The sequence below is a fragment of the Schistocerca gregaria genome, chromosome 7 (genome assembly GCF_023897955.1).
Source record: "Schistocerca gregaria isolate iqSchGreg1 chromosome 7, iqSchGreg1.2, whole genome shotgun sequence".
In the NCBI taxonomy this organism is placed as follows: domain Eukaryota; kingdom Metazoa; phylum Arthropoda; class Insecta; order Orthoptera; family Acrididae; genus Schistocerca; species Schistocerca gregaria.
Genome location: NC_064926.1, coordinates 454,435,331 through 454,450,299, shown reverse-complemented (window position 1 = coordinate 454,450,299; position 14,969 = coordinate 454,435,331). Strand labels below are relative to the sequence as shown.

At 43.0% G+C, this 14,969-nt stretch overlaps 1 protein-coding gene across 4 annotated transcripts; it reads left to right on the top strand.

Moving 5' to 3' along the window:
- The first annotated feature begins 968 nt into the window (after nucleotides 1-968).
- Nucleotides 969-7,371, top strand: LOC126281912 (uncharacterized). Of its 4 annotated transcripts, XM_049981240.1 has the most exons (4): nucleotides 969-1,075; nucleotides 4,487-4,853; nucleotides 6,152-6,980; nucleotides 7,068-7,345. In XM_049981240.1, the coding sequence occupies exons 2-4, from the start codon at nucleotides 4,530-4,532 to the stop codon at nucleotides 7,157-7,159; spliced, it is 1,245 nt and encodes a 414-aa protein (XP_049837197.1). In that variant the 5' UTR covers nucleotides 969-1,075; nucleotides 4,487-4,529; the 3' UTR covers nucleotides 7,160-7,345. The 4 variants fall into 4 exon arrangements, with proteins under 4 accessions (XP_049837197.1, XP_049837195.1, XP_049837196.1 ...); XM_049981238.1 differs by having other exon boundaries at nucleotides 6,152-7,345; XM_049981239.1 differs by lacking the exon at nucleotides 969-1,075 and having other exon boundaries at nucleotides 4,570-4,853; nucleotides 7,068-7,371.
- Nucleotides 7,372-14,969: the final 7,598 nt, after the last annotated feature.

The following is a 14,969-nucleotide window of genomic DNA, read 5'->3' as shown; positions in this document are numbered from 1 at the left end:
CACAAATGACTTAAAAGGTTTACTTATCTTGTAACTTTTTGAATAATGAAGTCTGCAACACTGCTTCTAATGTAACACGAAAAACACCCTCCACTGCTAAGCGCAAATCATCGTAATTCATCAGCAGCAGCTATATTATCAGGACTTGTCACCACAGTGGCATAACGAACTGTTAAAAATCGGTTACTTAAAGGGTAGCTTCTAGCCGGAAGACCTGCTGACCCCAAACCACAGCCGTTTGCAACTTCAGTGGTGTCACGTGAGAGCTCATTGGAGGGCAGGGTAGAGGTCTGTTGAGTTTTGCAATAAAAGCTAGTTCTGTCCAATGATCGCCGTGTGTTGGTTAGCAGGAGTCCAGCGGAGGGACCAGTGTTAGACAAAAAAATGGCTCTGAGCACTATGGGACTTAACTTCGGAGGTCATCAGTCCCCGAGAACATACAACTACTTAAACCTAACTAACCTAAGGACATCACACACACTCATGCCCGAGGCAGGATTCGAACCTGCGACCGTAGCGTCGCGCGGTTCCAGACTGTAGCGCCTAGAACCGCTCGCCACTCCGGACGGCGAGGACCAGAAAGGCTGGAGATAAAATTCCATTTACAAATATAGCTTTGGAAGAACCAGAGTTCCTGTAGTCGATAACATAGAGGTATTCATATCCGTACCGAGCGTTGTGTTTACTAACAATAAATAAAATAAAAAAAATAGCACGATATCTGACGATTCCGAGCGACAGTGTCTCTACACGAAAGAATCCACCTTTCGACGACAAGAGCTGCAGAGACAGGCGAGACCGGCGGCCCTGCGGATCATCGCGAAAGCGTGCAGCGTGCCCGGTGCTCGGAGACGGGCGCCTCGGCTCCCGGGGAATGGGACGAAAGAAAACGCGCGGCCAACGCGGGCGGCGGGCCTCGGCAGGGAAGGGACCGCCGTAGGAGAGCAGGGAACAGCAGGCCGGGGCAGGGCGGAGCGAGCCCTGGCGGAACGGATCGCGCCGCCGGATAAATAGCGCCGCCGCAGACTCCCAGCCATCACAGCCCGGCCGTCTCCAGCAAGCGACAGTCGCACAGGTGGGTCCGCCGCTCGCTGGCTCTCTGTCTCACAGCTAAGCTCGCCTCACTCAAGCTAACACCCAAGACTTTCAGCAGCTGAACTCGAACCACTTATTTTTTCAAATTTCTAAACATTTTCTTAAAATTTTGTAAGTCTTTTTAAGTAGAAATACTATTTTATCTTTCCAGCCTCTGCTCGCACAAATACTATCATTACCAATTTACACAACTTAGAAAATCATAATCAGATGATACCAATATGTCTCTTAGTAAATCTTCCTGAGTATCAGTGCAAAACATCGGTAGATGCACAGTTTTGCCGACCGCTGCACTCATCCTTTCGAAAAGTTACGATGTAACGTATTCAAGTCATCTGATGGTGCTTGTCTAAGTGGTATAAATCGGCAGTGATAGCGCCTGTGTGACACTAGTCTACTAAGGCCTTCAGTCTGGAACCACGAGACCGCTACGGTCGCAGGTTCGAATCCTGCCTCGGGCATAGATGTGTGTCATGTTCTTAGGTTAGTTAGGTTTAAGTAGTTCTAAGTTCTAGGGGACTGATGACCTCACATGTTAACTCCCATATTGCTCAGAGCCACTTGAACCATCTACTAAGGCAGAATATAAAAATGTTCTCTTTTAGGGTTCCGAACCTCCTTCGGTAGAAACAGGAACCTCATCTTACACTATCACTTTGTTGTCCGTCTATTTGTCTGTCTGTCTGTGTGTTAACAAGGCTTTTCTCAGGAACTGGTTGCTGTATCAAGTTGAAATTTATATCACACACTAAGGTCTCCTGTCTCTTGTCGGTGTAGAAAGTTTAAGCCTCTAAGTAAATGTAATCAAAACACACGACCATTTATGTCACATGCTTTGATACTCAAAAACTCATTCATCAAAACTTATAGATAAATGGTCTATATATACAATGAAGCTTGTACGGAACACTCAGAGCTCCAGACCTGGTCACACTTGCTCGGTACTTTATACTAACAACAGGGATCTTATTTATCATCAAACATTGTTTATATTGAACCTGAGAGTCTAATAACTAGTATCTACCTAAGCATACAATTCCCAAGAAAGCGACAAATTTAAGACCTCCATTTCAAATGAAGTGTTTGAACGTTTCCCATAGTTGATATTCCGATCAAAAAAGCCTTTTTGCGTTCTTTCTGCTTGGCTCAAGGACCGAAATTTTGTAACTTGTCCAATTTGAAACTGACATTGAATTCGAGAACCCCAGTACGTAACATTACTGTTTCCACTTAAAGTCACAGGGAACATTCCGAAAAGGGTCAGATTCTAGCGCTAAGAAAGGAATCTGTAGCCAATTCTATGTACCTTGTGTCTCACTGTAGGGAACAATACCATTTAGCGAAAAAATTATATTCTGTTAGCAGAAATGGTAACTGACGTAGTACATTCTTTAAATCTATCGACACATTCAAAAGAACAACTTAACCGATTCCGAACAGGCAGTGGTTAGTTTTCAGACACCAGCCTCTTTATAAAACTAAATGACCTCACAATATAAGCACCTGATGCTACTAAACGCGGCGTGTGCACTTAGTTTAATTTTATCACTGACTGGCTGAAATTGGTTAAATTGTGAAATGTTATTCTAATTCTGAAAATAACAGAGTAAAATAACAAAACAGTATAGTTCCAGGAATAGTTAAAATGAGTATTTTGCTCAGCATCTTTCCTTCTCTCTTTTAAGTTCTGTATCTAACAGGATCCTCTAACGTGCCAATACGTGCAGCGTCATCGAGTTTACCACAGTCGAACAGAAAAATCGGCGCCTCTAGATCCACTCGTCTGGACAAGAAAGTCGTGTACGGTCAGTCGGTTGCCTCAAGAACTGCCGCAGAATCTCGCCTTTGTGTTAGACGAGGAAGGTAGGAAGATAGATCGCAGTGTAAGATCCCGTCGATGACGAGTTTATTACACATAAAGGACGATCCCAGATTGGGTATGTTTTAGAAAGGAAATGGACCGTATTCTTCTGAAAGGAATCATCTCGGGTTTTGCCTTAAGCGACTTATCCAAAGCTCGGACGTTTGAATCTAAATATTCATACAGGGATCTGATTCAGTGAAACTCCTGAATTACAGTCCAGAGTCTTAGCGTGTCTAAGATTAAGTTACTGAATCCTGTGTTACTCCACTGCTTTGGATATTAATCTCAACGGACAAAATGTTAGTCAATTCCTTAAAAAACGGCACTAGTTGCTTTGGAGTCTTGTAGGAGTTTTAGACACGGTAACAGGATTTAAGTCAGGCCAGTGAATTCCGGTTCATTTCAACCAGTTTCCGAGCATGTGGCTGAAATCGGGAACCGGTCACGTGACGTCTCGCGCTCTGTGTATGCTGTGATCTTTCTCTTGGCCACCAAGTTTGCGAAAGCCTTTTTTAGAATTCGATCGCAGCTAAACACCTGTTATGAGCAAGACTATAAATATGACTTGCTGCTCGTTTCATTCGCAGCAATTTTAGCTTTTCCCCTCAATATCTGGCTAACCACGCCCTCGGAAATCGCTATACATTCGGGAAAAAAAATGGTCAAATATTTTTGCCAGTTATTTCACTCGCACCAGTTTCATCTTTCTTTAGTTTTTTAATCAGACTGTAGTCACGAAATGGAACAGACATGAAACATCGAATATTACAGAACATGCTTCTGCACGTCTCTATTCACAGGATCACACCGACCGCTGCCTGTTTTGGCTTTATTATTCCTTATGCTGAAACCTCCTTAGGACTTTTACAGTCAAACACACAATAATTATCACAAATTCTAACTAGAGTGCTGCGTTTGTCATAAACCATCCTTGCGCCGTTGTCTTTTTACGGCATACTGTCATAACACGCAAGTTAACGCAAATACGGTGAACCTAGTAGGGCGCCTCATAAGTAGCGAGCAAGGGACTTCACGTGACCCGAATGCCAGCCGCAAGTCTGACACTTCCGAATTTTAGTCACTAATGGGCTGAGGAGCTATTATGCCGATTCCTTCGTGGGACGACTGGTGGGGTCAGATAGCGCATCTGGCGACCAAATTCCACTGGCACGCTCAAATCCGATCTATAACAATGCTGACACTTTACAAAAAAGGGAAAAGGAAAAAGAAGAAAGAAAAAATCAGAAGTAGCAGGTGACATCCCAGCAGTTGCATAGCTCTACAGGATGTAGTCACTAATGATAGCTTCCGCGGGACATAGTATACGGAAGAGACTTGTGGACTTCGTCCCTAGCCAAATTGAGACCACCATCAAATCAACAATTAGCGTGAAGTGTCCTGGAGGTGGCTATAGGTACTTCAGAGATCTTTCATATGTAGGCTTAGAAAGGATTTTGTCCCCCCAGTTATGTCAGTTATTGCTAATATAGACAAGTAAATGAAGCTCTCGTAACTTGCTGGTTACAGGTGAACTGACCGCCGCTGCCTGTTAGACCTTGGACTGTCGGTGATGGCGCGGATGGAGCGCCTCTGGCTCTACGCGGGGCTGGCGCTCTGCGTGGCCGTGTTGGCCGCCGCCCGGACTGTGGGCAAGGAGGAAGAAGCCGCCCCCGCTGACCTAGAGTCGGCCGCCTCCCACTGGGGACATGGAGGCGGAGGAGGTGGTGGTCACGGGGGCCACGGGGGCGGCGGTGGTGGTGGCCACGGAGGCCACGCGGGCGGCGGTGGCGGCAGCGGCGGCCACGGCGGACATCACTTCGAGAAAGGCGGTGGCCACGAACACCACTCTGGCCACCACGGCGGCCACGGCCACAAGGGTGACAAAGGATACAAGGTGAGACTGATGAACGTGGATGGAGATACGAATTTTTTCCACCTTCTTACTGGCCATTCCATTCGAGTCCAGCAGGCGACCCTGTACACCGAATTTCTCACAGTTTAAAAGTTGTTGCTGTTGTGGCCTTCAGCACTGAGACTGGTTTGATGCGGCTCTCCATGCTACTCTATCCTGTGCAAGCTACTTCATCTCCCAGTACAGAAGAAGAACAAATAACTGATCCCATAAAATGATCTATCATTCACGGGCAAATGTGTTCTTAAGGGAAAGCTCTCATCAACCCTTTCTCTCGTTTGAACACGACAGTGCTTTTCTCGTCGTAGGGGTTTTGCCATCAGCTGACCTATTATCTTACCTACCCATCCACTTATAGGGAAAAGTACAGTTTAATGTAGACTCAGAACAACAAAACTGGTGACTACCAACACAGAAAATATAACAGATTCTTCTCTACACATTTTCGACACTGTATTTCTTTCCTAAAGTGAAACTGGGCTGTCGACACTGCAGCGAAACTTCAGTCCTGATCGTCTTGTGCAGCACTATTGAACATAAAAATTTAGAGCCTCTTACTAGATACAGATTTTCACCTTATCAGTTCATTCTTTTAATCTAACTGTTAGTCGTGTTTAAAGCTGTTCTACAAAGCTTTACATACAATTTCTCTGAACGCTGATGGTTACAGTCACTTGCTGATAACACCTACATCTTGTGGTCAGTTCAAGTTGATTGTCTCAGTACTTTTCTGGAGTGAGAAAGTATTACATGATAAGATTCAGCCTTTTGAGGTCAAATAAAGAGATGTTAGGATAAAGTGGCAGTGATTTTGTTGAGCTACTGTCACATTAAAGTTTTGCAAACATTGTGAGAAACGCTACGTTTATTATTATTCATTATTGACACAACTGTACACGCATTTCTGAACGTGTGTCCACCTTCTATCAAGTCTTCATATGTTTCCTTTGTGAAGCTTTAGATTCCTTTCTAGTGCGAGCAATTCTTTTTAAACATCGCAGCTCCTACTTGCGGTAGTCTCTTGATGGTACTTTTTAATTTTTGTGTTCCTCACTTTTCTCTGTTAGCTCTAATCCTCAGCCACAATAAGCTAGTTTTCATTTGTGTGCTCGACCTCTTATTTAAAGTAAATCCTTCTGTTGACTAATTTAGCGTATGAAAAATGTGAACACTTAAGATATTTGTCGACTCAGAGGAGTTTTTAAAATAAATTTAAATTACTACTTCCTTTTCGATGAAAGCATCAATGAAAAGAAAATTAATGTTTTCTCTACGAACAGGGATACCATGAGCACGAGAAGGGTTCAAAGGGCCACCACGACAAGGAAGGGCACAGTGGACACTACTCTGATCACGGAGGCAAGAAGAAGAGCCATCATGAGGAGGGCGGTCACTATGGAGAACATCACTACGCCGAGAAAGGCGAGAAGGGCGCCAAGTACGGGGAAGGTGGCAAGCATTCCAAGGGTCACAGCACCAAGGGCGGCCACTCAGTGCACAAGAAGGACGAGTATGGAAAGAAGCACGAGTTTTACGATGAACACCACGAGGGTGGGCACCACAGCAAACACGGAGAACACGGCTCGCACCATGAAGGAAAGAGTGGTGGACATAAGAAGGGAGGCCACTACCACGGCGGCCACCACGAGGGCCATCACGGCAAGAAAGGCCATCACGAGAAGGGAGGACACCACCACGACCACAAGGGTCACAAGTCCGCTGGGGGTCATGACTCGCACCATGGACACCACTCTGATTATGGGAAGAAGGGAGGTCATTCCGAACACCACGAGTGGGGACACAGCAGTGGAGGCGGCGGTGGTGGCGGCGGCGGAGGTGGCCACGGAGGCGGCGGTGGCGGCCACGGAGGCGGAGGACACGGAGGCGGAGGTGGCGGTGGACACGGTGGACACGGAGGCGGCGGCGGTGGCGGACACGGCGGACACGGTGGAGGAGGCGGCGGTGGACACGGTGGACACGGGGGCGGCGGCGGTGGCGGACATGGCGGACACGGAGGCGGCGGTGGAGGACACGGAGGATGGGGACACGGAGGCGGCGGCGGTGGACACGGAGGCGGCGGCGGCGGCCACGGTGGACACGGAGGCGGCGGTGGCGGACACGGAGGATGGGGACACGGAGGCGGCGGCGGTGGACACGGAGGCGGCGGAGGCGGACACGGAGGATGGGGACATGGAGGCGGTGGACATGGAGGCGGCGGCCATGGTGGCTGGGGACACGGAGGTGGTGGCCATGGAGGTGGAGGAGGTGGACATGGGCACGGGTGGTGAAACAGAAACAGACGTGGCACTGATGAATACATACACATCCATTAGAAAAAAAGAGTTCACAACCTCATTGTTGAGGGAAGTGGATTCTTACTCACTGATCTCGTTTTTCTCCCTCCTGTTGTTAATGTTTGTTGATCGCTCTCCCTTACGGGGAGAAATTTGTTGTATCATTGTTGACTAAATGACTGACAATAAAACGAATTTACAAATAATATTTTCAAATTATTTTAATGCTATTCCAAGCCAGACAATGAGGGTTTATAAAAGAAAAAACTTTGTCCCTATTGGCAACTAATTAGCTATATCACATTAAATTTTAAACAAAACGATCATACAACAGAATGCAGCCATTAAATACGTATAATATCAAAAAAAGCTTAAATTTCACAAGTAAACACGATAAATAAAACTAGTAACAATAAATTACCCTGGTGGTGATGCCAATTTTCTGAATATAATTAATATAGGATTTGCATTTCATTGTTTGAATAGGAAAAAAATCTGTAGGTAAATAAAGCTGCTAGGCTTTTCTCATCCCAGCTGTTCCAACATGAAACACTTCTAAGTATGCCCTCTTGCTGTGCTTATGTGATTAAACATTTTTTAGATGTGTGAGACATTCAAATCAAGTTAGAAAATCATCCATCACCATTGTTTGGCAAAATTCACATCTTTTATCTAATAATGTTTAAAATCTGGTGTAACAGAGACAATGTTTATTACCTACATCTTGAAAAAAATTATAAGAGTACTTTCGTTACAAATGTTTGACGGAATACAAACAAAACTGTTCAAATTTATTACGCATGACATGATCTAGCAATTTATAGAACTTGTAATTTGGAGTAGCCACTTATAAATCAGAGTTATGACTAAAATTCCTCATTGATGCCGACAGTGTAAGGGACAGCAACTAAAAGTGGAAATACTGTTTTTTCAACGTACTATAATAAGATCTCTACGGCGGTCTGTGGTGCTTCAGTTTCATAAAACTATTCGGGGTGTTTCCTGCTTTGGCGAGGGGTTTCAATTTCAGCAGCCCTTAGCGGTTAATCTAATACCTCACCGCCACTTCGAGGTGACGGCTTTATAGAACTGTGCTACTGGGCGTGAGGTCGCACGCTGCCAGTCTACCATTAACACAGCGCATCAGCGCTCACCCTCGCTGTGCCAGGAACCTACCCCGTACCCAGTTGCAGGCTACCGTCTTTATTCAGGTCTTACCTGCTACTCACATTTCTACAGTTTCTTTTAGTACGATAACCCATGAACAATTGTATTACTATCATAATGAATCTCAAGCAGTCGACTTATAGAAGTCACAATTGCCACTAAGAATCCAGAAATGACACAAACAACATTTCTGTACACTGAAATTACTAATTAACACAGTATCTTTATTTAATTCAAAATTATATAATTATGGCACTTAACAGCGAGATATTTAGTCACTTCACAAGACCGTAATTGTAACACACTTTTTATAAATGTATGATAATAAATTCCATTTGATGTTCTGATAACAAATATTCTGAAATCAACCAGTATGCACACAATAACAATCAATACTCATCTGCAATCGGAAACCTATACTATTTGCTTTGAATAAAAACTCATGTGGCCATATAAGTCAAAAGTTAAACATTCCATGTACCTCATAGTCACAGAAGTAATGCGGAAAAACGGCGGTGGGTGAATACTTAAATCTTCATCATCTGGTGCAACTTTAATTGTCGTTTTGTCCATCGAGATGCAAAAGCATTCATTCTCTACTTTCCTATCTCCACGTGGCTTCTCCTTAGGAGCAGTCTACATACTGTTTCTGTAATGAAACCTTCACTACCATTTTCAAAGCAATGTACAATCAGCTGCAGGGTCAAGATGCGTCATAGGAAGAACTCCTCGGTTGTGCGAAATTAATTCTACAAGATAAGCTTTCTCTCACGAGATACGCTCCAAGAAGGTAGGTAGAAGAATTTCTTTACCTTGTGGAAAGTAGGAGAGAAACCATGAGCCATTTCTCTTTTATGTACATTTTCAAAAATGAAATGCAAAAATTTTCAAGTTTTGAAACCAGTTTGTAGTTCAGATGCTATGAAAATAATCAATGATAATGGTTAAGACTGCAGTTTATCCAAGACTGTTGTAATTTATACTAACATTTATCTGATTCAGTTAGCTCATAAGTTCTACTTGCATGGCATTCTAATGTCCTTCCCACACCCATGTTCTTATTAGGTGATTAAACTTCGTGCTTAAGCACAATATTGTCCTAGACAGGTCACACATTGTAAACACGTGATGTCCTTTTCATATCAAGATCAAAGAATAATCAATAAATGTTAAGACAGTAGTTCCAAATACGTTCTGCACAGGTTAATATATACGCCCTTTTCCTCACTTGCACCTTTATTTTATTTCATTTTTTGGTAAATTCTAATTTAAGAGTTAGGTTGCGTCTTGCCCCAAAAAGTACACATCACACAGTTTATGCGCAGGTGCGAAGTAATGCGTCCGCTTAGACGGGCCTCATGATGGTACTGTCAGTTCCAGTACAACACTCGTGGCTGCCGCATCGCGGTCGGGAAGTGGGGCTGAGGCAGCTTCAGTTAAGCTTTTAAAATATGACGACACTTCGTGTATTTGTATTTTTAGTTTGACAATGTCCATTATGGACAAACATTAGTAAGTGTAATTCTGAAGAAGGTTGGGTTATCCCAATTGAAACCTAGGTAAATCTAGGTAACTCCGCAACTGAGGCTGTTAATTTTGAATTTAATATTTATACAGTTGCTGACAGGGTCGCGAAATGCTGAAAGTATTGATATTCGGATTGTCCATATACTCGGGTAATGGCAAATATACATCCTGAGAGTACGTCAAGATAATTTTCTCGCCTTAAGTATCATTAGAGAGCCATTTTAGGCCAGATGATGAGACGGAGAAGACCTGCAACAGGCGATCATAATTATGTTAGTGAGACAACTTCGAGGTGTCCGTAACAGGAGCGAACACAACTTTTCGTTTTGTAAGAACTGATTGACGGTTCTCTCACTTTTTGGAAAACATACAGTGTGAGTCACTAACTATTGCCTCCTAGAATATCTCCGAAAGTATGATAGTAGCTGAAAAGTTTGTGGGACAAAAGCTACATGGAGCAATGGGGGCCATAATACGACGTTGGTTTTTTGTTGCTACGCGAAGTCGCTTCAGAGATATGGTCAACTTGTTTCTTGTTTTTTTTTCTTTTTTTTTTAAATGGGACGCTATACTTTGGTACTTATTTTGTGATAGGTGCTATCGAGACGAATCGATTGATGCGTAACAGTAAGGTCTTTGAAGGTCAACGAAGGTCAAAAGAGTGGCATGAACGTCCAATTACAGAAGCCGTTCCAAGTGATGACCATTGGTATCAATGCAGTGCTGCAATCTTCTTCTTATGGATTGAGTGGCATTCCTGCTCACTTCGGCTCTTATCGAAGCACATGCTCTGACAATTCTCTCTCGTATATCGTGCAAATAGTAAATAATCGCCGAATACGGCATATCCATCTAATGTGCCATTGACATGTAACCACCATTCAGCGGTTTCGCAATGCAACAGTAATAGGAACGATAAGACTAGTATCGTCGGATCAAACGAATGGGAATGATGTATTCCTTCGAGAAACAAGTCGGTATGCTTCTCATTTACGGAGAATGCCAACGAAATTTAGAGAGAGCTAGAGATATATACGCTGAAAGACATCCTCAACGAAATCATCCTGCGCATTGTACATTTAAACATGTGTATGATAAATTGATAACAACTGAATCTTTAAAGCATCGGAAACAAATCCGACAAAGGAAAGTTGCTAAAGAGGAAACGGAAACTTGTACCTTTGCCACTGTGGTTCTAGATCCTTGTGTCAGTTCGCGTCAAATCGCAAGGGAATCTGACATGAGCCAGAGCAGTGTTGTTCGTGTTCTGCATCGCCATGAATATCATCCTTACGATATCAGTCTCCACCAAGACTTAACTGGTACGGATTGTATGCGTCGCATTGAATTCTGCCGATGGGCTCAACTTCAGATTCAGAAGGATGATACATTTATTAATTCGATTTTATTTACTGACGAGGCTACATTCACGAACCATGGAAATGTTAATTTGCACAACATGCATTATTGAGCAACTGAACATCCATGTTCGCTGCAGCTAGTTGCACTTCAAAAACCGTAGTCGGTGAATGCGTGGTGTGTAATTATGGAGGACACATTTATAGCCCCCTATATCATCGAAGAAAGTCTTAATGGTAGGTATACGATGGTTCTTTTTAAGTAAGGGCCGTTCGCGCGTATAGTCCCGTAGTTCGCGCGGACGCCGCAACAAGCCACCGCGCCACTTGCCGGCATCCTTCCCGTTCACACTGATACAAGTTGCAGCTCTTTAACTGACGTGAACGCATCGCTGTGCTTCTTCATAATGATTACGATTACTGAATCGCCCGCCGCGTGTGATATATCGTCAGTGATACGTTTTTTGACTGCGAGAAGCCTATCAGCTGCAGAAATTCATCGTCAGTTAACAGAAGTTTATGGCTTGATGCAATGAGTGAAGGTAAAGTGCATCAATGGGTTAGAGAGTTTAAAAACGGCCGTCAAAACGTCCATGGCGAAGAACACTCAGGCCGGCTCTCTGTGATCACTGATGATTTGGTGGCTGCAGTCGAAACAAAGATTCGTAAGGACAGAAGATTCACAATTTCCAATCCTTCTTTGGAATTTTCACAAGATCGGTTTTGTACAGAATTGTGTCTGAAAACCTAAACTTTAAGAAACTGTGTTCTCGGTGGGCACCCGGACTCCTCACAGAGGATCACAAAGGAAAGAGATTTGCCACTTCATTGGACTTCTTGATTCGTTACGAGGAAGAAGAGGATGACCTGTTGAGTCAAATTGTCACTGGAGATGAAACATGGGTAGCCATATCACTCCCGAAAGCAAACGACAATCGATGGAATGGCGACACACAACCTCACCCGTCAAGGTCAAAGCCAAACGGACGCTGTCAAAGCGCAAGATTATGGCAACTGTGTTCTGGGACCGGCGCGGTGTTTTGCTACTGGACTTTATGCCACGAGGAACGACAATCAACTCAGATGCCTACTGTGCAACTCCGCAGAGCAATTCAAAACAAAAGGCGCGGTATGCTGACAAAGGAGTTTTGCTCCTGCATGATAACGCTAGGCCTCACACCTATCAAAAGACTCGGGATTTGATTGATTCTTTTGGCTGGGAAGTTTTGGACCATGCACCATACAGCCCCGACCTTGCTCCTAGCGATTTTCACCTTTTCCGGTACCTGAAACACCATCTTTGCGGGCAGCGCTTCACTGACGACGATGAAGTGAAAGCGGCCGTGAACTCTTGGCTGTCGGAGCAGGCGGCCGAATTCTTTCGGAGCAGGCGGCCGAATTCTTTGAAGAGGGAATTAAAAACTTAGTTGTACGGTATGACAAGTGCTTAAATAAACAAGGCAACTGTGTAGAAAAATAGGTAAAAGTGTGTAGAATGAGAAAATAAAAGTTTTTGTACAAAAGTATTTGTATCTTTTTAAAAAAATAAAAACGGCCCTTACTTAAAAAACAACCCTCGTACATCTCAAGAAAATTGCGTGGTTGCATTCTTCCTGAGTTATCTGAGGTGTTTCGATTCTCGTTTGTCGCTTCCAAGAGTAAGCAACAAGTTCCAATGATGTATTATGTAACAATAATTTTAATAATATTTTAAACAAATTGCATTCATTTTCTCTTTACGTAGTCCACAAAGTTTCCAAGGTCTTCCAAAACTTCTACGTCTACGTTGCTTATTTCTGTGTTTTTCTTTTATGGCCGTACATGGATATTTTGAGCATCTTCGGCATTTTGGAGTATGGTTCTAAACGAGTACAACACATGTTCTGCCTTTTAACTGAAGTCTAACGGTTAGCGAAGCATATACTAATTCTACAGAGAGCCAAATCCTCATTTTACTTTTTATGCAAGAGAACATTAAAAATGCACGTTCACCTGCATCATTTGATACGAGCAATGTTAGTGACGCGGCTGCAAAGTAGGCAACATCCCAAAATAGGACATCACAACCAGCTGTGTACGTATCTTACGGAACCTCCATCCCGAAACCTACAATGTTTAATTCGCTGGGTTTTCCATTCCCAGGCGATGTCATCTATTTATCTTTCTACTTCTAGAGCTTTCGACAAGTGGAAGAGTACCTTGTCTGTATTGGGAAGTTGTAGTAAAAGGATGAAGTACAGTTATCTTTCGCAAAAGTGCTATATTTTCTGACAATTGCCCTCGAAATTCCCTACAAGATTTTACTACCAACTTCTTGCAGCTCTCAAAGACATCGGAAGGTTCTTCTGGCTTGAGAACTGGTGCCATATACTGAAATTCATAATCCAAGTACGCCGGCCTGGGTGGCCGAGCGGCTCTAGGCGCTACAGTCTGGAACCGCGCGACCGCTACGGTCGCAGGTTCGAATCCTGCCTAGGGCATGGATGTGTGTGATGACCTTAGGTTAGTTAGCTTTAAGTAGTTCTACGTTCTAGGGGACTGATGACCTTAGAAGTTAAGTCCCATAGTGCTCAGAGCCATTTGAACCATATAATCCAAGTACAAAGCTGAAGTATAAATCAGGTGACTTTCAAAATAAATAGCCGAATACATAGCTAGCCAACGTGTAGCAGAGAATCATTTAACTTTTTGGGGATTGTATTTAGATATCATAGTTTGATAAAGCAGTTTGTATTGGTCCAGTCTCTTGGGACTGTAAGAAAACAAACAGTGCGTTTCTCTAATAAGGAATTACAATTATCATGGAAAGAATGCAGCAGTTTTTTTGCACAAAGGTAAAGAGATTGACAAACACGCTTAACAGCAATTAATTCAGAAACTATTTCTTTCAGAAGACTCCTGCTATTTCTTTCAGAAGACTCCTACTATTTCTTTCAGAAGACTCCTACTATTACACGTTTCCCATCAAGTTTTCCACTTTAAAAACATCGTTTCCAGTTTCGAGTTAGGACATTATAAATGGTTGGGACGTCACAAGCAGTTAATTGCAGATTGCAGTACAATGTATTATAATGCACTTCTTCAAAACAGAAAGCTACCTAAGCAAAATTCAAAGTTGCTTTTGAGTCATTACATCTGTACTTTTATTAATAATTAAAAAATACGGAACACTTCTTAAATATTCTTGCACTCTAGCATGGATCACGTTTTTAATGATCATGGTACATTTTGTGTGATGTATTTCAAACCTGCAAAGGAATTGAAGAACCTCATATTGGCAGCAGTTGTAGCTGATTTACACTATTAATGGAGGAGTGGTGAGCAACATGAATGGCAACTTTTAAGTCTGCCCTTTTAATACAGTTCTTGATTTCTAGAGGTTTTATTTTTTAGCATGCTATTGCTATTTTCCATTTCAAGTTTTTCTTGGCGGTTTTTACTTTTTGCGTTATCTAACAGATCCTTTTTATGAGCTTTAATCGTAGAATGGAACTAATTACAATAAGCTCTACAATCTTGACCGGATGGGTCAGGGGCAATCCAGTCAGAAAAGCAACGAAGAGAGAGGTAGGTTACTAATTAATAGCAAGCTCCTTATAACATGCATGAAACACATAGAGAGCAGTAATTAGTATTTATTTTCGCCGATGACATCTTCCGTTAATATTATACATGTCGAGCTATGTAATCATGCATTCACTCCAAAAATCCATTGCGGAAAAATACTAGGTAGAGAGCAGTTATTAGTATTT

Coding starts and splice junctions, on each gene's coding strand:
- LOC126281912 (XM_049981237.1), top strand. CDS start 4,666: ATGGAGGCGGAGGAGGTGGTGGTCACGGGGGCCACGGGGGCGGCGGTG. Junction 4,854..6,151: donor AGGGTGACAAAGGATACAAG/GTGAGACTGATG, acceptor CTCTACGAACAG/GGATACCATGAGCACGAGAA.